The sequence below is a fragment of the Bos indicus genome, chromosome 19, assembly GCF_029378745.1.
Source record: "Bos indicus isolate NIAB-ARS_2022 breed Sahiwal x Tharparkar chromosome 19, NIAB-ARS_B.indTharparkar_mat_pri_1.0, whole genome shotgun sequence".
Classification (NCBI taxonomy): Eukaryota; Metazoa; Chordata; class Mammalia; order Artiodactyla; family Bovidae; genus Bos; species Bos indicus.
Window position 1 is genome coordinate 41,116,822 of NC_091778.1, and position 26,371 is coordinate 41,143,192.

Sequence of the window (26,371 nt, forward strand, 5' to 3'; positions counted from 1 at the left end):
CATGTGGAATTTGTTGAAACAAAATTTAACCTCTGTTTAACTTGTGTGCTCTAAACTGGTAGTACATATCCCATCAAACACGCATTCTTTCTTGAAATAACAGACTGAAATACAATGTTTTAGAAGCAATGTACATTTTCACAATAGCAATATTTGAACTCATAAAGTAAATTTTGGAGAAAATAAGATGTAAATGTAAAATATAGACTGAACTTACGTGAAATGATGGTGAAAGAATTCAGTTAATTCTAGTGACACAGAAGCAAGCTAGACTTTATTTTTGAATCATGAATTGAATTTTATAAAAAGTATTTTGACATAGTAGTTGAAAAATTAGGAATTTTCTTTTCTGAATGTCTTAAAAATTGGGGAAATTTAAAAAATCTATATGACATCCTGACCCAAGAGTTTTCTCGTAACAGACTTTGTTTCAGGGTAGAAAAATCTTACTGCAAGTTGGTGTGTGTTCATCACTATCAGTAATTTAACAGAAAATTTCAGATGATCGTTTTGCTCTACCTTGACTACCCCAGTTCTGGTTAATATGGTACAAACTAGATTCTGTTATTTTGTATGATTTTTGAGATTAAAATGATGAAAAATAATAGGAAGTAGTAGCTTTTGAGATTGTGTTTCACACACTGAAGGTAGCAGTATGCTTTAAAAAGATACATTGCAAGGGATAGCTGTATTATCCTTAGATGTGTTTATGGTTCTATGTAAGTATTTATGAAAGTTTTCTCTTAATAACCACTTGCTGAAAAAGTAGAAGAGGTTCCTACTGTGGTTAGGATTCTCAGATGCTTTTTAATCTTCTGATACTGTGATGGAATACAAAAGACTATCATGGTTTTATCTCTAGACATGAATTAGTATGCTGCCTATTTTTCCTGAGGACATGCATAGCGCAAAATCCTTTTTTTACCCATAAGTAGAGGTGGTTAAAAAATTAGATCTGAAAATTGAATTTTCTAATCTATTCCAGAAAAGCCATCCCTTTTGTTCCCCCACGGACTATTATAATTTGCTGGAGAGGCTTTCTGCTGCCAGTACTTTGTTGTTGTTTAGTCATTGTTGTGTCTGACTCTTGTGACCCCATGAACTGTAGCCCATTAGGCTCCTTTTTCCAGGAGATTTCCCAGGCAAGAATACTGGCATGGGTTGCCATTTCCTTCTCCAGGGGATCTTCCCAACCCAGGGATTGAACCCGTGTCTTTGGCATTGGCAGGAAGGTTCTTTACCATTACCATTTGAGCCGCCAGTGCTTTAATGATTCTAAAATAGTCTCTTGGATTCGTTCTCTTTAGATTCTTAGTTTGAGAGTTATTTGTCCATTTTGGGTGGTTGAATATGATTGCCTTTTCTTCCCAACCAGTAGAATAAATCATTTATTTTGATCTCCAGCTTAGCTGTATTTCTTACAAAACACTCTAAAATACTCTTTGCTTTTTCCAAGTTTCTCTCCACATCTTTAGTAACATAGTAGTATTACACTGTTGGGTTTTCCATCATTATTGAAATCTTTAGAGGAGGTTTGCCATGGTGCTTTGCAAATTTAAGATTATAACTTCCTGTATTTTATTTCATCTCAATAAAAATCCAGATAGCCTCTTCAGGAGGACATTAAAGAGTTTATTAAAGTTTCTACAAATAATATCCAAGTTTTGTTTTTTTTTTTTTTTAATATACTATAGATTTCTTTTTGCAAAATCCAAGTCTCTTGAACTGTGACTAAACTCCATTTCTTTATGTTATATTACAGGGGCTTTTCCCTTAAAAGTAAAATCTTTGTAACCTTTTAATAACCAGACATTACAATCTTTGAGTTTTATTTGCACATTCTTTAAGTAATTGTGATCTTTTTCTTTTTTTCCTCTCTGTTGTTTAGTCCGAAAGAAACTCTACCTTCAAAACCTGTGAAGAAAGAGAAGGAACAAAGACCACGTCACCTACTCACAGACCTCCCTCTCCCTCCAGAGCTCCCTGGTGGGGATCCATCTCCCCCAGACTCTCCAGAACCAAAGGCAATCACACCACCTCAGCAACCATACAAAAAGAGACCAAAGTAAGTTTTTGGCAGGATCCATCCCTACCTTTGGACCACAACCTACACCATTAGGATCATAGAGGATTGGGCCTAGTGTAGATCTTGCTTTATTTTCACGGATAAAATTCTTTCATCTGCATCCCCAGATACTTTGTCATGTTTTTTAGAAAAGTAATAATTTCCCAAGTTCGAGTTTACCATGAACATTGATCCCATGGTATCTTTTGAGTTCATACTACTTAGAGTATTAAAGAAGAAAGAAATCGTTATATTCAGAGGATGTCAATCATGTACATATTAATGAGGAATTAATAGATGTGGGTTTTTTTTCCCCTGAACTACATGAGTTGCCGTGTCATAATGTAGTAGAATCTGGGTTTGATCTTCTGATTGTTAGCCGCCTTCTCTTAGTAAGAAAAACAGTTGCTGTTTATTGAGCATATATTATTGCCAAAGTTTTATATTTTACTTTTATAGTAACCCTATGATGTAGGGATTATTTTCCCATTCTATAGTTGAGGAAGCCAGTAAGAAGTTAGAAAGTAAGCAGCAATTCTATTATTTGATCTTATGTCTTCCTGAGGCCAAAAAAAGAAAAATCTCAGCCACTGTGAGAGACTGTTTACTATTTATTTTATATTATTTGATTCCTGCCTTTTTAATAAAGAAACTGATAAAAGACCCAGGAATCAGAGAAATCATCATAAAAGAATTCTGTTTTGTTCTTTTTGAATACACTTAGGGAATTCCTTGGCATGGTTAATACTCTGAGCTTCCACTGAAGGTCATGGGTTTGATCCCTGGTTGGGAAACAAGTTTCCACAAACTGTGTGATGCAGAAAAAAAACAAAACAAAACACTTAAATTTTTAGAGCAGCTTTTTTGTTTGTTTTATTTTTTTGTTTTGCCTTTTTTAGAATTTGTTGTCCGCGTTACGGAGAAAGAAGACAAACAGAAAGTGACTGGGGGAAACGCTGTGTGGACAAGTTTGACATTATTGGGATTATTGGAGAGGGAACTTATGGCCAGGTATATAAAGCCAAAGACAAAGACACAGGTAAATAATGCCAAAAAATTCTAGATGTCAGAAGGTTAAAAATTTAGCAGTACTGCTGCTTTAAGTGGATTTAGCAAAAGTAAACTTTGAGTTCTAATTTGGTCTCCAAAAGTTACAAAATAGACCAAAATTTTCCAAAAGCATAATATAATTATTACCCTCTAAAAACCTTCCATCTGGTTGTCCACTGAAAATGTTTTGGGGGATTTAAGAAAAGGTAAAAATAAAATTTGTAAGTTGCTCTTTGTTTGGTAAGGAGTTAGTCCTTGAAAATAAAATGAAGTAGTTGAATTTTTGGTATATTTTAATAATCCAAAATTTTTAGGCCTAATCGAATATTGAATTAAAATTTTAAAGTCATTTAAAAATCAAAGATAAGAAAGGGGACCTGGGGATTTAAAAAAAAAAACAACAATATAAAATATCTTGCATGTAGCATTAAAGTAGGCATTAAGTTTATCAGAGCAAGAGCATATATTGGTTGATTCATGATGGTGGCCAGAAAATGCTAATTATGATAAAACTGTTTGAATTTGCTGTAACAGGAGAGCTAGTGGCTCTGAAGAAGGTGAGACTGGACAATGAAAAAGAGGGCTTCCCAATCACAGCCATTCGTGAGATCAAAATCCTTCGTCAGCTGATCCACCGAAGTGTTGTTAACATGAAGGAAATTGTCACAGATAAACAGGATGCACTGGATTTCAAGAAGGACAAAGGTACTAGCAAAGAATCCTGTTTCTGTATGGTAGATTGGTACATTGTATTTCCCTTCCTTGTTTGCATGTTTGTGTTTTTTAACAGGTTGTACTAAACAAATCCAGCTTCTTTAATTCATATCAAAATTAAGATGTTAACACATTGCTCTTATGCTGAACAGTGCGTATTTTATAAAATGTCCATCCATCCTCATCAGTGTACTCTTTGGAAATGATTGTTAATCATTACAGTTAAAGTGCTGTAACACCTAATAAGGCGAGCACATAAAAAAATGTAAGGTTCTCCTCCAAGCAACATTTTGAAGTGTTCTTTTTGTTTTTTTTTTTTCCACAAATTATAATAATAGTAATGAAAGTTAAAACCCAGATTAAACAGTTATTCTCATTTTTTCATCCTTCTTTCATTTATGCTGTGCTTAGTCACTCATTCATATCCAACTCTTTGCCACCCCATGAACTGTAGCCCGCCAGGTTACTGTATCCATGGGGATTCTCCAGGCAAGAATACTGGAGTGAATTGCCATGCCCTCCTCCAGGGGATCTTCCCAATCCAGGGTTTAAACCCAGGTCTCCCACATTGCAGGCAGATTCTTTACCATCTGAAGCCACCAGGGAAGCCCAAGAATACTGGAGTGGGTCGCCTAGCCCTTCTCCAGGGGATCTTCCTGACCCAGAACCAGAACCAGAACCAGGATCTCTTGCATTACAGTCGGATTCATTACCGGCTGAGCTACTGGGAAGCCCTCCTTCATTTATATGCATCTTTTTTTTTTAAACGTAGCTTTGCGCTCATACAGTTCAGAATCCAAAGCAGGTATTTCTAAAACAATTTTCTTCAGGTCACATTGTGGTTTTCCTGGATTTGTAACTTGTCTTTGGGGAATAAAATTGTTGTAGTCTATCTATGACATCCAGCCAACTTCTGTTAAAATAAATCTGAAGGTTTAGAAATGGGCAGCTGTAAAGAGATGGCATATGTGAATATAGCCTGGGATATTAAGAAAATATGATTGAAATACTTAAAATTAGGAGGGTACTGGTTAAAGTTAAGTTGGACTTCTTTACAGAGCCTCAGAGGTATTAGCATTAAGGGAGTAGTATCTCTTGAGTTTGGCAGAAGTAGTTTTAAAGAAAAGGAAATTCTGCTTAGATAAATTTATGAAAATTAGACTGGAATAGAATTAAGTATACTAGGTATATTTCTGGGTGTGTTTTTTAACCTTTTCTGATTATAAAAATAATACAGAGTAAAGATGCATAAAAAAATGTTAATTGGTTGCTTTTGGACAGGTGCTTGCTTTTATCCATATCATTCTGTACTGTATAAGTAATTTACTATATACTGTTCAAATTCTTTTTCTTAAAAAAAAATAAAATAATGGACTTCCTTGGGACTCCATGCTTTCACTGAAGTGGGCATAGATTCAATCCATGGTCAGGGAAACTAACATGCTGTGCGGAATGGCCAAATAATAAAAATTTTTTTTTAATCACAAAAAAATAATGAATGGATGTGATGCATACCTATTGTGGAAGAAATGAAAATGTAGATGAATAGGAAAAGGAGAATGGCAATCACTTCTCACCCACTCCCTTCCAGTATACTGCCATCCATAGACGATCACTATATAGTGTTAATATTTTGGCATATTTCTTTCTAGTACTTCATAGATATTGTATTTATTTTAACATAACTGAGATCAAGGTATATTTAGTGTTTTATAACTTGCCATAAGCTATTTCCTGTATCATTAACATGTTTTAATGACTGTGCATGAAGATAAATGAATCCAAATTTAATTTCACCAGTCCTTGTTGAGCAATTAGTTGTCAGTTTAAAAATATATTATAATAGCACTGCATTGAGGATCTTTGCATAAATCTTTGCATTTTGATTTATTTCTTAATATAGTTTCCTAGAAATAGAATTATTTGGTGAAAGGAATTTTCATATTTAATTGTAGATTGCATAATGATTTATGTCCCACCAGTGAGTCCCATCTCACTTAATCCTCCATAATGTTGAATTTATCTTTTTAAAAAACTGTCATCTGATAGGTGAAATATGAGTGATACCATTATTTTGGATTGGTGTTTTTCCCTTAGACAAGACAAGACAAGTTTTTTCCCTTGTCTATGAATTTTACTTATTTTTCTCTTTCTTGAGTTGTCCCTTTGTATCCTTTATCCACTCTTTTGCAATTTTAGTGTTTTCTTTTTTTGTAGGAGGGCTTAACTAAAGCTAAAGTATTCCTTTAATCCAATGGTGGTTAACTTTTTGACAGTCATGGACCTTTTAAAATATCTCATGGATTCATTCTTCAAAAAAACATTAAAAAAAAAAAACATTTAAAATGTTATATGCTATTTCAGGGTCCTTGAAGCCTACCCTCTAGACTAAGAATCCATACCTTTATGTTATTGAGAGAAGAATTTTAGACTGGATAGATTATAGTATAACTAGGTCTAGTGTTTCTTATGTTACAGAATTTGCCTCTATCATGTACCATGCTGAAAGTGTACAGATAATGTGGATTTCAAATCTTTTACAATTCTCTTAGCCTTTTACCTTACTTTTAAATGTAGGATGTTGAATTGGATGATTCGTTTTTCTTTCAATTCTTAAATACTATAAATTTCATTAATAGTCTGCACCCCTGGCATATTATGTGAGTGCTGTTAGCACTTCTGTAAAGACTTCTACAAAAGTTGTCTCAGAGTGTGTAACAAATGGGCATGGTTGTATGTTACAAATAAAACTTTATTTACAGCAGTAGACAGAAGGGATTTGCCCCAAGCAGTCTGTAATTTGCCAACTGATTTAGATCATAAAAGACTAGTTATACAGCCTAATTGGGGGAGTTGTCCCCTTCAAGACGTAAGTAGTCCAAAAAGCACCAGACTGTGGGTCAGAAGATTAATTCAAATAGTAGTTCTGTTATTTATTATTAAAATGGGCAAGTTACTCCATTGCTGGAGTTTTAGTTTTTTCATATATAAAGTTAAACATCTTTTTCTAGAGAGCTAATGGTCAACTCCAAAATTATATAAAAATTAAGGCATCGTTATTTCAGCATCCTTTTTCTCTTTTCTAAATTTTTTCTTCATCCTGTGTAGGAGCCTTTTACCTTGTATTTGAATATATGGACCATGACTTAATGGGACTTCTGGAATCTGGTTTGGTGCACTTTTCTGAGGACCATATCAAGTCATTCATGAAACAGCTAATGGAAGGATTGGATTACTGTCACAAAAAGAATTTCCTGCATCGGGATATTAAGTGTTCTAACATTTTGCTGAACAACAGGTAACATAGTAACCATATGAGGTTAAGCATTTTCTCCCTCTCTTCTGACACCCTTAGTTTCAGCTAATTAATTAAAGAGTTATAGATAGACCCAATAATGCAGTGTTTGTGTTTATATACATCTGATGTCTGTACCTTAGGAACAACTTGTGATGGGATACTTTTATCAGCAGTCTCAGACTCAGTCTTGGTAAGAAGCTAAAGGAGATAGGATTGTAAAGGTATTTTTTATTTTATTTGTAAAGGTTTTTTTTTAATGCAAACATTTTAGAGAATCACTCATATCCTACAGGAATATTCAGAGAGCTTTTGCCATAGTAATACTTTTGTGGTCCTAGGCAAATTCCTACACACATTGAGTTAAGGAAATTCTCCTTTGTTTCATTGGGAGAAACCTGCTCTTATAGCTGCTTTTGAGACTTTCTTAGTTATCGAATTTCAGAGTAAACACAGATGTAGTTGGGGACTGACCATTCTGCCAACACTTCAGTTTAGTTCAGTTCAGTTGCTCAGTCGTGTCCGACTCTGCGACCCCATGAATTGCAGCATGCCAGGCCTCCCTGTCCATCACCAACTCCCGGAGTTCACCCAAACTCATGTCCATTGATGCCATCCAGCCATCTCATCCTCTGTCGTCCCCTTCTCCTCCACTGCCAGCACTTACTTCTGGGTTTTAATAATATAGACAGACAGGAATTTGGTAAAGAACAGTGTTAATCCTTCAGAAGTTTTTATCATCTGCTTCTTTCCTCTTTGGCTATTTGCTTAAAGTGAATTGGTGATATCATTTGTTACTTACAGTAGCCTTGAGTAATAGCCCTACATACTGAGGAATAAAAAGCAAGTCTGGGACCGTTGAAATAAGGCCAGTGTTGGTTCTGTAGGTAATTAGGCTTTTTATAGCCATCTTTGTCTGATGCAAGGAGTTCCAACCAGTCCATCCTAAAGGAGATCAGTCCTGGGTGTTCATTGGAACGACTGATGTTGAAGCTGAAACTCCAATACTTTGGCCACCTGATGCAAAGAGCTGACTCATTTGAAAAGACCCTGATGCTGGGAAAGATTGAGGGCAGGAGGGGAAGGGGACGACAGAGGATGAGATGGTTGGATGGCATCACCGACTCAATGGACACGAGTTTGGGTAAACTCTGGGAGTTGGTGATGGACAGGGAGGCCTGGCGTGCTGCAGTTCATGGGGTCGCAAAGAGTCGGACACAACTGAATGACTGAACTGAACTGAACTTGTCTGATGCACCCTTTGTATTAAATATTTCTGTTCAGTTCTGTTTAACAAACATTATCTATTAATTGATGGGAATATAGAATGACTATGACATGTTTCCTATCTTTGTGGAGTTGGGTGACCAGCTCTTCAGGGTTGCCCAGGACTGTCCTGGTTTTAGCACCTAAAGTCCCATGTTGGATGGTTGGTCCCTGGAGAGTTGCATTTAGTAGGGAAGCTAAACAAATAAATTGCTTATTTCTGTAAACATTTATTAAACTCTCCCCCACCCCCAGATTTGGGAGCATCTGGGAAGATGTGATTTCAAGGAATGAATAGGCATTTACCAGAAAGAATGACAACAGAGGGTCACATTTCTAGGCAAAAGAGATTGAATTTACAAATTCACATTTGTAAATTCACATTTACAAATTCACAAAATATACAAAAGCACATAAATGTGAAAATAACATAGCATGTTTGAAAAACTGGAAAAGGAGTCAGTATTGCTAGGGCAAGAAGAGTGAAACACACAATGGCGAGATGAAGCTGGGCAGTTGCGAGGAGCTGATTTAAATTTTATTTATAAGAGACAGCCATTAAGAGGTGCTGGCTAATTTTTTGTTTTCAAATTATATAATTAATACATTTCATTAATTGTCCAAATTACTATAGAATTATTATTTATACTTAAATACCTTTATGAGATAAAATGTGATATTAAAAGATTCCTTTCTGTCACTATATCTGTGACCCACCATAATTCTTATTAAAGCTGCACTTGGTTAAATCCATCTATATATACAGTAATAAGGCATCAAAAACTTTAATGATGATGGCTATCATCTTGCAGTTTTCTGGACTATACTTTCTTCTGTTCTTTTGCTCTTCTGTTGGGGGATGTGTCAGGCTAGGAAATAATTGCAGTCCTGTTTGGTGTCCATTCTGGTGGGTCTAGCCCCTCTCTGTCCCTAACTTCCCAAGTTCAGGAAGCTGGTGAGCTTCTAGACTAAAGTGAATTTTCTTTTCAGTTTTCTAAGCAGGCTACAGGAGTCTCATAGTCTAGTCTGATCCAACCAGCCTCTATTCTTGCTGATTTAGTGTCTACACAGAGACTTTTGAGTGAGATGGCGTAGAGAGGAGTCCTCAGCTGGATGAAGGAGGGAAAACAGTCGATAAGAGAGGGAGGAGGGCGGGGTTGGGCTTCGTGATATTTATCTTAATTACACAACTATAAATAAAACCAAATTATTTTAGATATAAGAGAGACCAATTAGTCTTCTGCTTTAGAAAAGTCACTGAATGGTCACTATATAGGGTATGGACTGGGGGCACACAGACTTACTAAAAATGTCATAAGAAATGGTCTGAACTTAAACTAACCAAGGCATTGCTAGTAGAGGATGGACAGCATGGACTTGGTAGATTAGTAGACTTGATGAGAGAGTAAATGGTGGGGAATCAATCAGTGTACTCACAGATTTCTCACTTGAGAAACTAGATGGGTGGCACAGTGGTCAATGTAGGGAATACAGGAAGAATAGGATGCATGAGGCAAAAGAGGAAACCCCATACTCTAATATATTCAGGGTACTATAATATATCCAGGGTAGTGATACCAAGTAAGGCATATGATCACATGTGAGTTTCAAACTAGCTGTGTAGATTCAGGAGTTACTAAGCATAGAAAAGATATGAGAAGATGAAACCTGAGAAACTGGTCAGATAGATCAGAAGAAAATAAGGAAATATCATGAATGCAAAATTAGCAGGTTTAAGGAATGCATGGCTATAGATGTCAGGTGATGTAAATAGGTTTTAAGACCCAAGAAGAGAATCTGAAAATAAAAAAGGTCAGTGGTGAAAGTGTGGGGTAAGTGGGTGGGTAGCATAATTAATGGGAAGGTGATTGTAGTTGTGACTTTGTTTGTTTTTATTAATTTTTTATTAAGGATGCAGAGCTTTGAGCATATTTAAATGCTAAGGAAAAAGAAAATAAAGAGGGGAAAGTTGACGATTCAGGAAAGAACCAAAGTAATTTAAAGGAATGAGGTTCTAGAGGAGATGACATCAAAGCCAGAAGTGGTAGTATGGATTATCCTTGAACAGGAAAAGAGATTGACACATTTTTTCTGTAATTGAAGGAAAAGGAGAAAGCAAGGTTAGAGGTGTAAATAAGTATAGGTAAAACAATGTTAAATAGCTCCCACCTAACAGATGACATCTGTTTCCAGTGAAGAAGGTTATCTACTGAGAGTAAGAGGGTACGGGGATGGATTAGGAAATAAACTAGGTTCTGGTGATACTTAGGTCTAGCCTTATTTTCCATAACCATATATCTATTACTATTTTTTTTAATACATTTTATCATTTCCACCATCTTTTTAAAAATTTTATTTATTTAAATTTAATTAATTGCTAATTTTATTCATTTATTTAGCTGTACTGGGTCTTTGTTGCTCCACCTGGACTTTCTCTAGTTGCAGTGTACAGTGGCTACTGTCTAGCTGCGGAGTGCAGGCTTCTTCTCACTGTTGTGGCTTCTCTGGTTGCAGAGTTTGGGCTTAATAGTTGTGGTGCACAGGCTTAGTTGCTTTGCTGCAAATGGAATCATCCCAGAGCAAGTATTAAACCCGTGTTCCCTGCATTGGCAGGCTGATTCTTAAACCACTGGATCACCGAGAAAGTGCCTCTATTGCCATTTTAACTTTTAAGTTGTACCATAGTAGAACTTACCTTGAGTCTTGGGATCAAAGTAAGGATGCCAAGGAATTTGAGGAACCCTTTTTGTCTCAATATAGGACTCAAGACAGCTATTTCTTTCCTTTTGCTTTTCTCAGAAATTGCTTATAAATTGAACTTAAAATGTGATGAGGTATGGGACAAGTGGGTAAGGTGCCCATAATCTTTACTAAGAATGTTGAGTTGATTTAATGTAAAATTTTGTTGCTAGTAGTTACCTGGTTTTAATATTTTGTCCTATTGCTCAGATTTTGAGGAGCACCTCGTAGAATAGCCTTTTTTCCCCCTCTTCTATCTCATTTTTTCTGCTAGATCTGAGCTATCAAACCCCTGAGATATCCCCAGTCCTTTAAAAAAAGTCAACTGGCTTTTCATTGCCCAAGAGGTGACACAAATTGTACACAAAAATTGAGATAGGTATGATTAATCCAACAGTTAATTATGGTTTTTAAATAGTTTCCCAGCATTTTGTGTTGCATTTTATTAAAATATTACTTCATTCAATGTCAAAGGAAGGATATTTAGCAGAGTGAAACATGGATGTGGTCTCTTTAACATCAACATTATATAACAATTAACATTTTGCTGTATTTGCTCCCTTATTTTTCTGCCTTTATAACTGAAAAAAACACAAAATATGGACTGTTAGAAAATAATATATAATAATTCTGTCAGAGTATTTAGAGTCAAACATACTGATGTAATTTACTTTAAAATAGTAACTTTAAACTAGTAAAGTAAATTACATCAGTATGTTTGACTCTAAATACTCTGACAGAATTATTATATATTATTTTCTAACTGTCCATATTTTGTGTTTTTTCAGTTATGTCAAAAATATCTTCTGTAGGGAGTTGCTGGAAGTCCAGTGGTTAGGCCTTGGCACTTTTACTGTTGTTGCCCAGATTCAATCCCTGGTCAGGGAACTAAGATCCAGCAAGCCCCATGGCGTGGCCGGAATAAAAAAACAGTCTTTTGTGGAGCTAATTTGTTCAAACCAGAATCAGTCAGGGATTATGAATTGGATTTAGTTGTTAGGCCTCTTAAATCTCCCTTAATCTAAAATAGCCCATTCAGTTTTTTCCCAACCATAAGTATTTAATCTAGCAGGTTCTAGTCACTTTTGTTTGCCAAGAAATAAAAGAAATATTTAGTTAAGGAATCATATCCAAAAACATAATAGTAGTCTAAAAAAAACTCCCTTAGGCTTTGTGGAGTGGTGTGGTCAAAGAAACTTAATCTGGGAGAGTTACCATTAAGAGCAGAACTAAAAGGTTAAAATTCATTTTTGTAATTCCTTTAATTCCTAAATTAGCACTTGACTTTTTTTTTTTGGTCTCATCTTGTTGCATATGGGATCTTAGTTCCCCGATCAGGAATTGAACCTGTGCCCCCTGAAGCAGAAACTCCCAAGTCTTAACCACTGGACTGTCAGGGAAGTCCCAGCACTTGACTTTTTAAGTGTAATTTGGGAGCTCCTGTTGTTACTTATGAAAATAATTATTTTTGTTTTACAGTGGGCAGATCAAACTAGCAGATTTTGGACTTGCTCGGCTCTATAATTCTGAAGAGAGGTGAGTCATTCATCAAAATTACATATGGGAAATAGGAAAAAGTCCTTTTTATTCTTGGATATGTTAGTATTCTGTAAATTGCAGTAACTGAAGAGTTCCATAATTTTCTAAATGTGTTACCACCTAGATTTTAGACACTTAATTCTTTCTGATTTCTTGAACCTGCTTTAGACTGAAATAAATCAACCCAAATTGGAATGGAAGTTATTTCTTCATCATCTTCCGTCAAGCTTACTTTTGAACTGTTAGGTTGCTATGGAGCTGTTTTGATTATCGCATCTCTAATTGACAGCTGTTTTAATTTGCATTTAATTATACAAGTATTTTTCATCGGAAACCATTGTAAATTTATGTCATGGTTGTATTTTACTTTTCAGCCGTCCTTATACAAACAAAGTTATTACTCTGTGGTACCGACCTCCAGAACTTCTGCTGGGAGAGGAGCGTTATACACCAGCGATAGATGTTTGGAGCTGTGGGTAAGATTCCTTTCATCTTTTTTTTGTTTGTAACTCACATACTGATGAACTTGTATCATGTTTTATCTCTCCATTTGTTTTTTTGCAGCTCTTCTTTAAGTTCAAAAGAATAGGGATCAACTTTTAGCCAGAGTTCAAAGAAATCTGTTAAATATTTCTTAATATCAGACACATAGTTTCAAATAAGATTCATAGATTGCAATTGATATCTCATCTTTTAATTATAGATTCCCCCTCCATCTCTCTTAGGTCCCCCCTCCTTATAATTTTTTTTTAGAAGAAATTGGTTTATTTGTCCTATAGAGTTTCTCACCATCTAGACTTTGCTGATTGCATCTTCATGGTGATTTTTTAAGCATAGTTCTCTATTTTTATTTCCTATAAATTGTAGGTGAATTCAGGTCTGATTCCCAATACCCACTGACCCTGAAACTATTTTACAGATGGTTTTGTGTACTTCTGACAGATCACATAGTCACTTGTATATCCTAGTTGGGGGTAGGAAGCGGTGGGAGCCTCTTGTCCAGAGTACAGGCAATAACTGGGTGCATTATCTGTAGAAAATTTAAAAACAATTAAAAAAATCCATTACAAATTAGTCAACTTTTTATTATTCTCTTACACAGGCAGTTCTAAACAATGTCTAATAAAATATTCACCCCTATTGGAGTGGAGTTACATATACACACACCACTTTATGTAATAATATGTAATTGTCTTGTTTGGAAGTGTTGTTAGCTATTAGTGGTCTGTATCCATCAATTCATTTGGGTTTTTTTGTGGTATGATATTCTAATCATTTCATTCTTTCTTGGAATAAAGAAAGATTATCTATTTGGCTAACCTTGGGTACAAATGATATTGAAAAGGCTTAATTAGGAAGTTACCTGGCAGTCTGGTGGTTAAGACTCCACATTTTCACTGGTGAGAGCATGGGTTCAGCCCCTAGTTGGGGAGCTGAAATTCCACAAGCCACCTGGGTGGGGCCAAAAAAAAGTTTTTTAAAGGGTTTTATTAACGGGTTAAATCTTTCATTTTATTTACCAGTTTTCAAAATTATAAGGTGGCTTACTGTTATCCTCCAAAGATGACCAGAGAGAGGTTGTTTAGGGTTTGATTTTTAGTGTCATTATGAACTCATGGATTTAAACATATTTGACATGTTTTAATTCATTAGAGTTATCATCCTTATTCCTCTTCAAACTGTCCAGACTTCAGTCATTGGGAGTTTATTCAGGTTAATTCTTGGGACCTTTTGACTCAACCATAGTGGAATTGATAGCCTCTATTGTTTTCTGGTTCTAGTCTCATCTAGTTCATTTCCTGCCACAGACCTAGAATTGGCCATTTCTCTTAAGGTGTCCTTTTAGTAGAAAATTATATTTAGAGACCACAGTTTGTATGTTAGGGGCATAGACATATTATATGGGTCATGTTAGTTAATTGGTTCTTAAGCTGTATTATTTATACACACTGACCTTGACCTCCATACTTTAGGATTCTGACACATATACTTCACAGGGAGCATATCACTTTTTTCCATCCTTTCTCTCCTCTATTAATGTCATTCTTTCAAAGGAGAACTACAGGGCTTTTATTTCAAAATTAAAAAGGGTGATGGAGAAAGAGCTTAATTTCTGTAGTAGCCTACCCAACTCAAATGAAGCTTTAGTTAAATTTTACTGACTCAAGCTGGGTATGTTTGTGTTCTGGACTATTTGCTTTAACAGTATTAGCTTTTAAATTGTCACAGCTAGGCTCTAAAGTTAACGCCCCATTAAGATACACAGGGAAAGTTCATAGCTCTGTTGGTATTATTTCTGTGCAATCTACCACCTCAGTGCAGTAGCCAAGTGTTGATTACATAATGATGTCTTCCTCACTGAAGGACTAGAAACTGAAAACACAAAAGCACAGTTGAAAATTAAAATTGTAGAAAATTATGCTTTCTTTAAAAGCTCAGTGACTCATTGAATTGAGGTTTTGCTTGACTTTTGATGTGCACTTAATACTTTGGTGATTCGTGGTAGTCTCTCTGAAGATGTTTTTGTGGGATGTTCTTGGCAGAATTAATCGATGGAGCAGAGCAGTTTAGTGTGAAAATCAAGAGAGAAGCCACACAGACTAATATAACACATTGTACTTAGAGTCTGTAAACTCAGCAGGGTTGTTCTTTCTATGTTTTATTTTACCTGTTGTGATAACACTGTATTTGGAATTTGATTTGGCAGTTAATATTAGAAACAAATTTTGCTTACACTTTTCTTTCTGTGAATAAGGTTTGAGAGACTATTGGAAGTAAGAATTTGAGGTTAACAAATGCTAAAAGAAAGTTCCTGTTAACTTTAAAAGCTACGTTTGTTTGCTTTCTCAAATTTTGTCAAGCTAAAGAATTTCAAAGTTAAACTGTATTATAGTCGTCCCTCCGTGCCCACAGCAGGGTTGGTTCTAGGACCCCCTGCACGCAAAATCCTGGGGATGCTCAAGTGTGTTATATTAAATAGTGTAGTGTTTACAGAATGCTCCAGTGTGTTATATTAAATAGTGTAGTGTTTACATATAGCCTACACACACCCTCCCACATATCCTCCACTATATTTTCAATAATCTCTGATTACTTACAATACCTAAACACTGTAAATGTTCCAATAGTTGCCAGCGTGGCAGATTTAAGTTTTGATTTTTTGAAACTTTCTGGAATTTATTTTCTGAGTATTTTCAGTTCATGGTTGAATCTATGGATATGGTACCTACAAATATGGAGGGCTGACTGTAAACACTGGTTTTAGGAGTATCTGTAAATAAATCTCATTTCAGAACACAGGCCATAAAAGAGATTTGTTGTCCCTTTTTTTTCTTTCCTTACATTTTGAAAAAAATATTTCAGGTATAAAAAAGTATAGAGTATTGATGTAATTTTTTTCATGTTTTAAGTTTATTTTGAAATAATTAGAAAAGATACTAGGATAGTACAAAGAATGTTAGTATAGTCTTTATTCAGATTTACTAATTTTTTTAACCTTTCAATTGAGATTTATAATAAACTGCATATATTTAACATGTATAATTTGTTTTGACATTGGTGAAACCATCACCACAACCAAAGTAACGTGCTGCAGAATTATCCATGTGTTCCTTTGTAGTCCCTCTTTACTGTCCACATCATCCCATTCCCCACACCCACCTGCTCGCTCTTTAGATTGATTTATATTTCTAGAATTTTGTGGTAAATAGAATCATAATGTACATGTTCTTTTTCACATTGGCAGCTTTTACTCAACATAATTATTTTAAGATCATTTATGTTAGTTTTACTGATTTTTAACTTGCCACATTTCCTTCTTTAAATAATTTTATTTATTTATATTTGGCTGTGCTTGGTCTTGTTGCTGCATGGGCTTTTCTCTGGTTGTGACTAGCGGGGGGCTAGTCTCTAGTTGCAGTGCTCAGGCTTCTCACTGTGGTGGTTTCTCTTGTCGCAGGCAGAGCGTGGTCTCTAGATGCATGGGCTTCAGTAGTTGCGGCTCCCAGGCTCTAGAGCGCAGTGTCAGTGATTGTGGTGCAAGGGCTTAGTTGCTCTGTAGCATGTGGGGTCTTCCCAGATCAGAAATCAAACCTGTGTCTCCTGCGTTGATTGGCAGGCAGATTTTTTTGCCACTGAGCCACCAGGGAAGCCCTACATTTCTTTTATATTCATATATTTTATATCTATATATATACACATATATAAATGTGTTGTATGTATATATAATATATATATGTACTTATATATAATATAACATACAGTATATTCATAGAATAAAATATATTTATATGTGTGTGTATATATATACGTTGTATGTTATATGTACTTACATATAACATACAGTATATTCATAGAATAAAATGGATGTTTGTATATGTGTACTATATATATCTTTTTTCCAGAACCATTTGAAAGTAATTTTATATGGTAGTGGTGGTGGTGTAGTTGCTAAATCATGTCTAACTCTTGTGACCCCATGGACTGTAGCCCGCCAGGCTCCTCTGTCTGTGGGATTTCCCAGGGAAGAACACTGGAGTGGGTTGCCATTTCCTTCTCCAGTAGTTCCATATATTCACACACTAATTTTGTCAGTACGCTCATAATGTCCTGGCAACAATACCTCATGTAATAGAGGATCCAGTTTAGTAGCACATATTACATTTAGTTTTCATTCTTAATCTGGAACAGTTACTTGGCTTTTTTTCGGTTTTGATTTTGGCTGAAATTTTAAGTTTAGTTAATTTAAAATATTAGTTTCAGGTATACAACATAATAATTCAAAATTTTTGTAGATTATATTCCATTTCAAGTTACTGTAAAATATTGACTGTATTCCTGTCCTTGTAGCTTATTTATTTTATACATAATAATCCCCTACCTCTATATTGCTCTTTTCCAGTTCCTCCTCCCCACTGGTAATCATTAGTTTTTTCCCTATATCTGTGTTTGTTTTTGTTTTGTTACATTCTTTCATTCATTTTATTTTTTAGATTATACATATAAATGGTAATGTACTATATTTGTCTGACTTATTTCACTTAAGCATAATACCCTCTAGGTCCATCCATGTTGCAGATGGCAGAATTTCATTCTTTTATATTTCAGAAGTGTTCTTTTTAAGGTATTACATTTGTACTCACATGAACCCTGCTTGCCTTTTTCTGGGGATGTTACTTTGGTCACTTAGCTAAGGTGTTGTTTTTTTCAGTACTAAATAGTTACTAGTTTTCCTTTTATAATTAATAAATAATTTATGGAGAGATACTTGGAGACTGTGTAAATATGTCAATATAGTTTTGAAAGGCCTTTTCAAAATGGTGAAGGAATTTAAGCATAATATATTTGAAAGTCTTGTTGAAACTGATTCTGACTGATGACAATGAACTTTAGAAATATAATGTTAAGAGGGCTGTATATAGTGCCCATTCTGCAGGGCAGATGAAGAAAAAGGCTAATATTATTCTTACTGAAATTGCTCAGCATCTTTGTAAAATTGAAGTGAGTTTTTTGTGTTTAGCTATTTCCTTAAATTTACAGTGGAATTGGTAGAAAAGGACTCTTGACTCCTTTTTTCTTTATTTTTTTGCCACACTACGTGACATGTAGGATCTTAGTTCTCCCATCAGGGATTAAGCACATGCCCCCTGCATTGGACGCACAGAGTCTTAACCACTGGAGTACCAGGAAAGTCCCTTGACTTCTTGTTTCTGCTTATAGACTGTCCTTTATAGGTGGCAAAAATTTGATCTACCAGCAAATCTTAATCCTTAATGTTTTTTTTCACCATAAGAAGTATTTTCTTTTATGAAAGTTAGGCCCTTAGTTTTGGGCTTTTTTAGTATATTAGATGCAACCTGATACACTATAAAAGTTTATTGAAATACATTTTAAATAAGCTCCAGGGATTTCTCTTCTGACCTCTCAATTTTATTATTTCTAGATGCATTCTTGGGGAACTATTCACAAAGAAGCCTATTTTTCAAGCCAATCTGGAACTGGCTCAGCTAGAACTGATCAGGTACAGCTGTGTATGTGTTCTGAGTGCCCAAGGTTGATCAGTAATCTCATCCTCTAATTTCTAATACTTTTCATTCATTCTACTAAATGATTTTATGCTCCTTATGTCCAAGTAAGTTTCTCTTCAGTCAGGTTTACCATATATTTTGTCATGGGCTGTACATACTTATATATGTAAGTAAGTGTATTTCACTTACTTAATTTGCATAGTTTTTATTAGTTCTTCATGTAAAAGCATACTGTTTTCAGAATAGTTGTTTATTCTTATTTGGGTTAGATTAAGATCAACTTTATTCAGTAAACATTCATTGAGCCTATTCTCTAACAAATTCCTATCACTGTTAAACTTTAGGATTCAGAAATAGGTCCCTGCCTTCAAAGAACTCAGAGTTTAGTAAGTGATGCATTATGTAAACAGATAGTTATAAAAGAGAGCCTTTAATAGAGGGTTTGGGTAAGGTCTGGGATTGGGATGGAATTTGAATTTTTTTTTTTTGTTTTGTTTTGCAATAAGATTAAAGGGAAGAATATGACAAGCTAATATACACTTTTTTAAAAAGATGGTGTATAACCCATTATGTGTTATGCAGTAAACTCAGTTTTCCATCAGAATTCCAGTCTTAAGCTCTCTTCTGCTAGTTCAACAAGGGCATTATAGGACCAGTTCAGCTCTTTGAAATTAGTGCTAACTGAACAAGAACAAAACTGGTAATGAAAATCTATGTGGGACATTAAGAACATGTTTTACAAAGCCAAATATGTGAATCATTTTGGACTATTGTGCCAGTATTTTCTCATTACTATTTTTTAGCCAACTCCTCTGTCCTTAAAGCAGTGAGGTGAGGTTTTACCTCTCTGCATGCCTTTTAGTTTAATAAGCCAAAAGCCCCCATACTTGAGGAGGTAATCATTTCTGCTTCTAGAATCGCTAAAATTTATAATGCTCACTGACTTCCTTGTTCTTGCTTTTTGCTTTGTTTTCAGTCGACTCTGTGGTAGCCCTTGTCCAGCTGTGTGGCCTGATGTTATCAAGCTGCCCTACTTCAATACAATGAAACCGAAGAAGCAATATAGAAGGCGCCTACGAGAAGAATTCTCTTTGTGAGTTTGACAAATATGTACATCTATTTGTTTATGTGTTTGGCTGTTGTTTGGACTTAGCTTTTTCCTGCCCTGGGGAATTAGTGCTATCCCAGTTTATTATGCCAACACACTGTAGGAAAACATTTTATTTTTGAGCATTATGAGTTTCATCATAGTCTTGCATTCAAGGCTTCATGTTTTCTACCTGTGGTACTATTGCATTTCTTGAATCCTGTGTGGAAGCAAATCTGTTTTCTTGTTTAGCCAGGTTCCAACTCCCTTCTCATGGTTTTTACATGGAGTTGGAAATTCAGAGACCTTTGGCATAAGGTTACAGGCTTAAGAACTGTGGAGTCATTGTGAACTTGTTCTTTTGCTCTTCCTTTCCACAGCATTCCTTCAGCAGCACTTGATTTACTGGACCACATGCTGACGTTAGATCCTAGCAAACGTTGTACAGCTGAACAGACTCTACAGAGTGATTTCCTTAAAGATGTTGAGCTCAGCAAAATGGATCCTCCAGAGTAAGTGCTGGTGGCCTTGTAGTGACTCTAAACCTGAGAAACTAAAAATAATAGGTTTTTTAAAAAAGAAGCTGCAGTGGCCAACCAAATAAAGAGGTTTTTAAACATTTCATCTTTTTTAATTCCTTATATCTGCAATGATCATGTTATCCCATACATGCAAGAACAGTCCTAATTTTATGTATTTATTTTTTAAAATATTTATTTGTTTGGCTGCACCAGGTCTTAGTTATGGCATGTGGGATCTTTAGTTGTGGCATGAGAACTCCTGGTTGTGGCATGTGAGATCTAGTTTTCTGACCAGGGATCAAACCAGTAGTTTGTCTATCTATCAGGCCATATGTCCTGAATTTTTATATAGAAAACATGGTCTCTGAATGTGTCTTTCTTCTATCAGAATCTTATTAATTTTCTCTATTATATGGGATCCTCAGAGGTTCTACACTCCCCATCTCACATTCTGATAGAAACCTTTGACTTTCGCTGACAGCATTATAACTTTCACGTCAGAGTTTATGGGCATTTCTTTCTTATAGGAACACTGTATCTTAAATGTATGAGATGTTAGTATATGAACAGGTAATAACTACAAATCTGATAATCCAAAGAAATGTCCTAATTCATTTATTATGTTTGAATTTTGATGCATTGAATGTGACTGAAGTATGTAAGCTTTTTAGCAAAAATTGGAAATTTTGGCTGTGGTAATCTTTGTTGTGGTAAGATTTAACTTACTGGAATTTATTGAGTATTGGAAAGTCCAGAAATGTATTAAACCTCACAAATGAAAATATTCAGTCATGGAAATTCAATGGGCAGAAAGAAAAAATGAACCAGTTTTTTGGTCATTAGAGACCAAGTAACACATAAATTGATTTTACACAGAGATCGTTTAATTACAATGTGCTCATGTGGTTCCAAGATTTAAATTACTACCTTGCCTGGGCTTTTTGTAAATATTAAGAAGGCAGTCACCTTTGGTCTGTTTATTCCCTATTAAAATTTGACCAAGAAAAAAAAAGTCTCCTTAATTTTTGTTATGCTAAGCACAAACAATTATAAAACTTAACCATTTGACTGGAATATGGACATTTTTATAGAGCAGGTGTGTGTGTCTCTGTTATTAGCAAGATCTTCATTTCTCACTGTAGAAAGAAATCCTTTGGGCATTTGGATCTTTAGTTCCTCAGACTACCATATGCCATGATTCTATTTACGCTGCTGCTGTTTACTAACTTTTCTGGTTATTTTTATATTTTCTTTATCCTTTCCATTTCCCCTTGCTCTTTGCCTTCCCATTTTAATCTCTTATTCCTCCATTCACTCAGTAGTGCACATTCCCACACACATTTCCCCTTTTGTCTTTTTCCAGCCTCCCCCACTGGCAGGATTGCCATGAATTATGGAGTAAGAAACGGCGACGGCAGCGACAAAGTGGTGTTTTGGTAGAAGAGCCACCTCCACCCAAAGCCTCTCGAAAAGAAACTATCTCAGGGACAAGTGCTGAGCCTGTAAAGAACAGCAGTCCAGCACCACCTCAGCCTGCTCCTGGCAAGGTGGAACCTGGGGCTGGGGATGCAATAGGTCAGTGCTGGGAAGGAGCCTTTGTGCTTTTATTAAGCACTTGGCAGATTTTGAAGGTCAAGTGTAAGGATTTGTGTCTGTGTGTGTGTTTTAATTTTTAGCCACTGAAGAATTAAAGAGTTGATATCCTCATTATGTAAGGGGAAAAGGAGATAAGCCCAGTTTTATACATGTGGTCTAGAAAACTTAAAATACATTATTTCCCTATCCTGAAAACTAATATCTCAATTCAGTGTGTGGCATAAATTAGTGAATTAGGTAAGCTGAATTTAAAGATTAGTTTACCCATGGCTTGCTAACCTATAATCAGAGCCCTGTCTGTGTTAGATTTGATAAGACCTTAGAATTTAATCATGTTAAATCATAGTCGCTAAATGTAGTTAGTTCTGTGGACTGTTATTTGATCTAAATATATCCAAAACTGTGTAATAGTGAATTTTTATAAACAACAAAGTAGCTCTCCTGTGGTACAACCGTTTTTTCTGAATTACAACTTCCTTCGCTCACTTTTCCTTCATTGTCTATTTAAAACAGTGGCTTTCAACACTGGCTGCACATTATAATCATCTAAAAAGCTTTAAACATAAACACCTCCAAACAATTGCCAGATTTCTAGGGATAGGACCTAAGGCTTCTGAATTTTAAATCTCTCCTGATATACAGTAAGGGCTGAAAATCACTGATCTTGAAGAATATAGATAAAGTCACTTTTACTCACAATACAGAGATATTTTAATTAGTCCCTGTATTTTTAAGTGAAAATATAAAGAATAACAAATGTGTCACAATTGGAGGCATGAAAAATGAGACATTCAAAACGAAACTTCATTCACTGGATATTGTAAGTTGCTGTTGTCAGTTGAAGACGGCAAAGGTCCTTGCCTTGCCTCACCTCATCCTCTTATATTGGTTCCACTGTCTCCCCACAGGCCTCGGTGATATCACACAGCAGTTGAATCAAAGTGAATTGGCAGTGTTACTGAACCTGCTGCAGAGCCAAACGGACCTGAGCATTCCTCAGATGGCGCAGCTGCTTAACATCCACTCCAACCCAGAGATGCAGCAGCAGCTGGAGGCCCTGAACCAGTCCATCAGTGCCCTAACGGCTGCCACTTCCCAACAGCAGGACTCAGAGCCCACAGCCCCAGAGGAATCTTTGAAGGAGATAGCCCCTGCCCCAGCGGTCCAACCTTCAGCAGAACAGACAACCCCTGAAGCTTCAAGCACACCAGCTGACATGCAGAATATGTTGGCAGTTCTTTTGAGTCAACTGATGAAAACCCAGGAGCCAGCAGGCAACCTGGAGGAAAACAACAGTGACAAGAACAGTGGGCCACAGGGGCCCCGAAGAACTCCCACAATGCCACAGGAGGAGGCAGCAGGTAAACAGACCGGTCATGAATCTCATTGAGCTCAGGTGCTGTTGATCCTCTTAAAAATCTCTAATGTTTTCTTTTTCACATCAGTGGCCTCAGTTTCAGTTTTTCTGTAACTTAGTCTACAGAAGAACATAGCACCAAGTGATGTATTTCTTGCCCAGCTTCTTTTATTTAAGTCTCAAAGCTTCTTAAAACACCTTTCGTATACTGATTGTTTTTCCATTTCCTAGGAAGTAGGTAAGTAAAGTCCCTATGTTCTCACACAAGAAAACCACAGCTGTAGCTAGTGATGCATCTTGAACCACTGTGTGTGTGGTGGTCAACTAGTACTAGCACTTGAAAATCTGCCTTCCAAGCAAACCATTATCAGATTGTACAAATAGCCACTTGTACTCTAGAACAGTGAATGCTAGGTACTGAGTTCCTGGAAACATACAGTCAAGAAAGCCCTAATAAAATATCATTGTTAATCTCCCAAAGAATGATTTGAGAAGATTTCTAAGCAGGTAATTAACACCGTACATTTCCTTTCCAAAAAATAGCATATAAAAATGATTTCTTTAAATCTGTTCCTGAAGGATAAGTGAATGGACCCCAGATTAGGAACTGAACATTATTATTTTTTAAAAATCGAAAAAAGGAAATATGTATACCTTGATCTTACATAAGCACAGCATGCAATTTATTAGAGGGAAAAGAACTTTAAATTTTCTAGTCAATTCTGATTCACAGTCTTTATTTCTAAAATCTTTACAATCTGTGTTTTCAACTCCTTGGAAATTTTTGCTGTCCATGAAGACCCCATGAATTGGGGAAATGAGAAGATGTACAAGGGCTGTTGGAGTACACTAACCTTCAATTTTTAGGGTGTTGCATTCACATTTCAGATCGGTTGGTGCAGAGTATATGCCTTATTTCCACTGGTACAGGATCAAATAAGTTATTGTATGTAAAGTTTTACAAAAAAGATAACAAATAAATTACCCTCTTTACTTTGTGGATAAGGAAACTGCGATCTAGGGAATTTAAATAAGCCTATCTGTGGTCCCACTACTGGAACCATATTATTGGCAGAGGCAGAACTAGAATTACTGTACTTTCTTAATGAATGTCTTTCTTAACTCGCTTTGCTATTTTGTCATAACAATTCCAATAGTTTTTAAGAGACTCTGGGATGTTATTCAACAGAGAAAGCAAATCTAGAATTAAAGCAGGTCTCTTTGTCTCATCTCTTATACTCTCCTCCCTCGTACCACCACCCACCCCCCTCACCAACCAAAAAAAATTATAATCAATAACTGAAAGAAGTTATTCAAGTTAAATGGCATAGTGATTGAAAGAAATTCACCCAATAATTAAGTCAACAAGCTATCAGCCAAATGGTGAAAATGAACTAAAATTTAGGCCTGGCTCATGGCCAGAAATTACTGGATTTATTTTTCAGAGGAGAGTAAAAATGCCATCACTAATTATTTCAGTCACTTCTGGATTATCCAGTTGGTGACTCTCTGCCTCTATCTTGCTCCTGCTACCTCTCATGTGGCTGTTTTGCTGTTCATCAGCACTTCCACCAGAGGGCAGACTGAGTTAGCCAGAGAAAATGAAAATCTATCCCTTTGGCTACTGTTTAGCTATTCTGTGGAGAAGGAAATGGTAACCCACTCCAGTATTCTTGCCTGGAAAATCCCACGGACGGAGAAGCCTGGTAGGCTACAGTCCATGGGGTCACAAAGAGTCAGACACAACTGAGCGACTTCACTTCACTTAGCTATTCTGTACTTGTTGAGAAATGGTTATGGTTGAATCTAACTAGTAAAATGAAATTTTCAGTTATTTGTATATTTCATTGATCCCTCTCACCACTGGTACAGACTGTTAAGGGTTGGCAATATTGTTAACACTTTAAATCTTATAACTATGTTTTTTTTTAATGTGATCTTTATTTTTAATTCTTAAGATGTTTTATTAGCCTTTAATAGTTCTTTACAACCAGTCTGCCTTTGCTATTTTGAAATAGTTTTCGTCCTCTCATAAATGTGAAAGAATGTGAGCTCAAGAATTAGTTCTATTGAAATACAACTAAACTATTTGTATAAAAGGCAAAGTTTAAATATGAAATGTAGTATAGATGGAAGAAAATAAGTTTAGCTTTGTCCATTTTTGCAGTTAGGCATTTTTAAAGTTGTTTGCCCTTTAGTATTAAAAAAAAACAACAAAAAAAAAACTGGTGTTCCATTTCATGTATAGACCAAAAATACTTTTTAAAATAACTGGTACTGTGATGTTCTTATGTAGTGAGATGTGTAGTGTTGATAGTGAAAAACTCTGAAATCTATAGATATTTGTAGTCCAGTTAGCTTTCCTGTTTTTGGATGTCTACTTTTCAAGTTGTGAGTTTTCTATAGCTAATTTTTCATCCTTTAATTTAGCTTTCTCTACCATCTAGTCAGCCAGCCAGTCTGTTAACAAAAAATTGAGTGGGTACTGTATATAGGATGATCAACTTGTCCTTGTACTGTCCTGGTTTTAAAACCAAAAGTTTTAAACCTGGGAACCTCCTTCAGTCTCAGGCAATTGGGACTCTTGGTCACCCTAATTGTATTTACGTATAGCACCTGACCTTATCCTCCCACTGCTCAACAATTTTGTAGTATTTTCGGAATACTTTCATCTGCCCACTAAGGGTATGCTTACTTTACTGATTGTTTTTGCAAAATATAATTGTGGTATATATGCTACCAAAATACCTAATTGTTATAATTATAAAAACTACTTTTGGCTTGCCTGAGTAATGACTTTATATCACTGTCTCATAATAAAGAATTGATTATATGGACATTTAAAACTATGCTTCATTAGGGAACAGAAAAATCAGTCATTTGAAAGATATCCCAAAACAGTCTTTTCTTCAGCAAGGTGACTCCCAACTCTCTAAAGGCATGGTTCTGACTACTTGGTTTTGTGTGTCCTCAAACTCACACCATTTTACATTTCTAGTCTCTTGCCTTGGCAGGAGTTCATTATCAGACAATGATTGCCATGGTTAGGCAAATTAATCCAGTTGTGGGTAACAAAATGTCTAGGGAGTGGTTCTAATAAGACCTTTGGAAAGACA

At 35.6% G+C, this 26,371-nt stretch overlaps 1 protein-coding gene across 3 annotated transcripts in view; it reads left to right on the forward strand.

Annotated features, from left to right (window-relative positions):
- Positions 1 to 26,371, forward strand: part of CDK12 (cyclin dependent kinase 12) — a 40,223-nt gene that overhangs the window by 11,454 nt on the left and 2,398 nt on the right. For all 3 annotated transcript variants that reach the window (XM_019981254.2, XM_019981256.2, XM_019981255.2), the window contains exons 3-13: positions 1,889 to 2,065; positions 2,965 to 3,104; positions 3,650 to 3,820; positions 6,938 to 7,127; positions 12,609 to 12,665; positions 13,043 to 13,144; positions 18,610 to 18,687; positions 19,671 to 19,787; positions 20,162 to 20,293; positions 21,666 to 21,877; positions 22,807 to 23,259. In XM_019981254.2, coding sequence (XP_019836813.1) covers positions 1,889 to 2,065; positions 2,965 to 3,104; positions 3,650 to 3,820; positions 6,938 to 7,127; positions 12,609 to 12,665; positions 13,043 to 13,144; positions 18,610 to 18,687; positions 19,671 to 19,787; positions 20,162 to 20,293; positions 21,666 to 21,877; positions 22,807 to 23,259 — 1,829 coding nt within the window. The remainder of the gene's footprint in view (positions 1 to 1,888; positions 2,066 to 2,964; positions 3,105 to 3,649; positions 3,821 to 6,937; positions 7,128 to 12,608; positions 12,666 to 13,042; positions 13,145 to 18,609; positions 18,688 to 19,670; positions 19,788 to 20,161; positions 20,294 to 21,665; positions 21,878 to 22,806; positions 23,260 to 26,371) is intronic.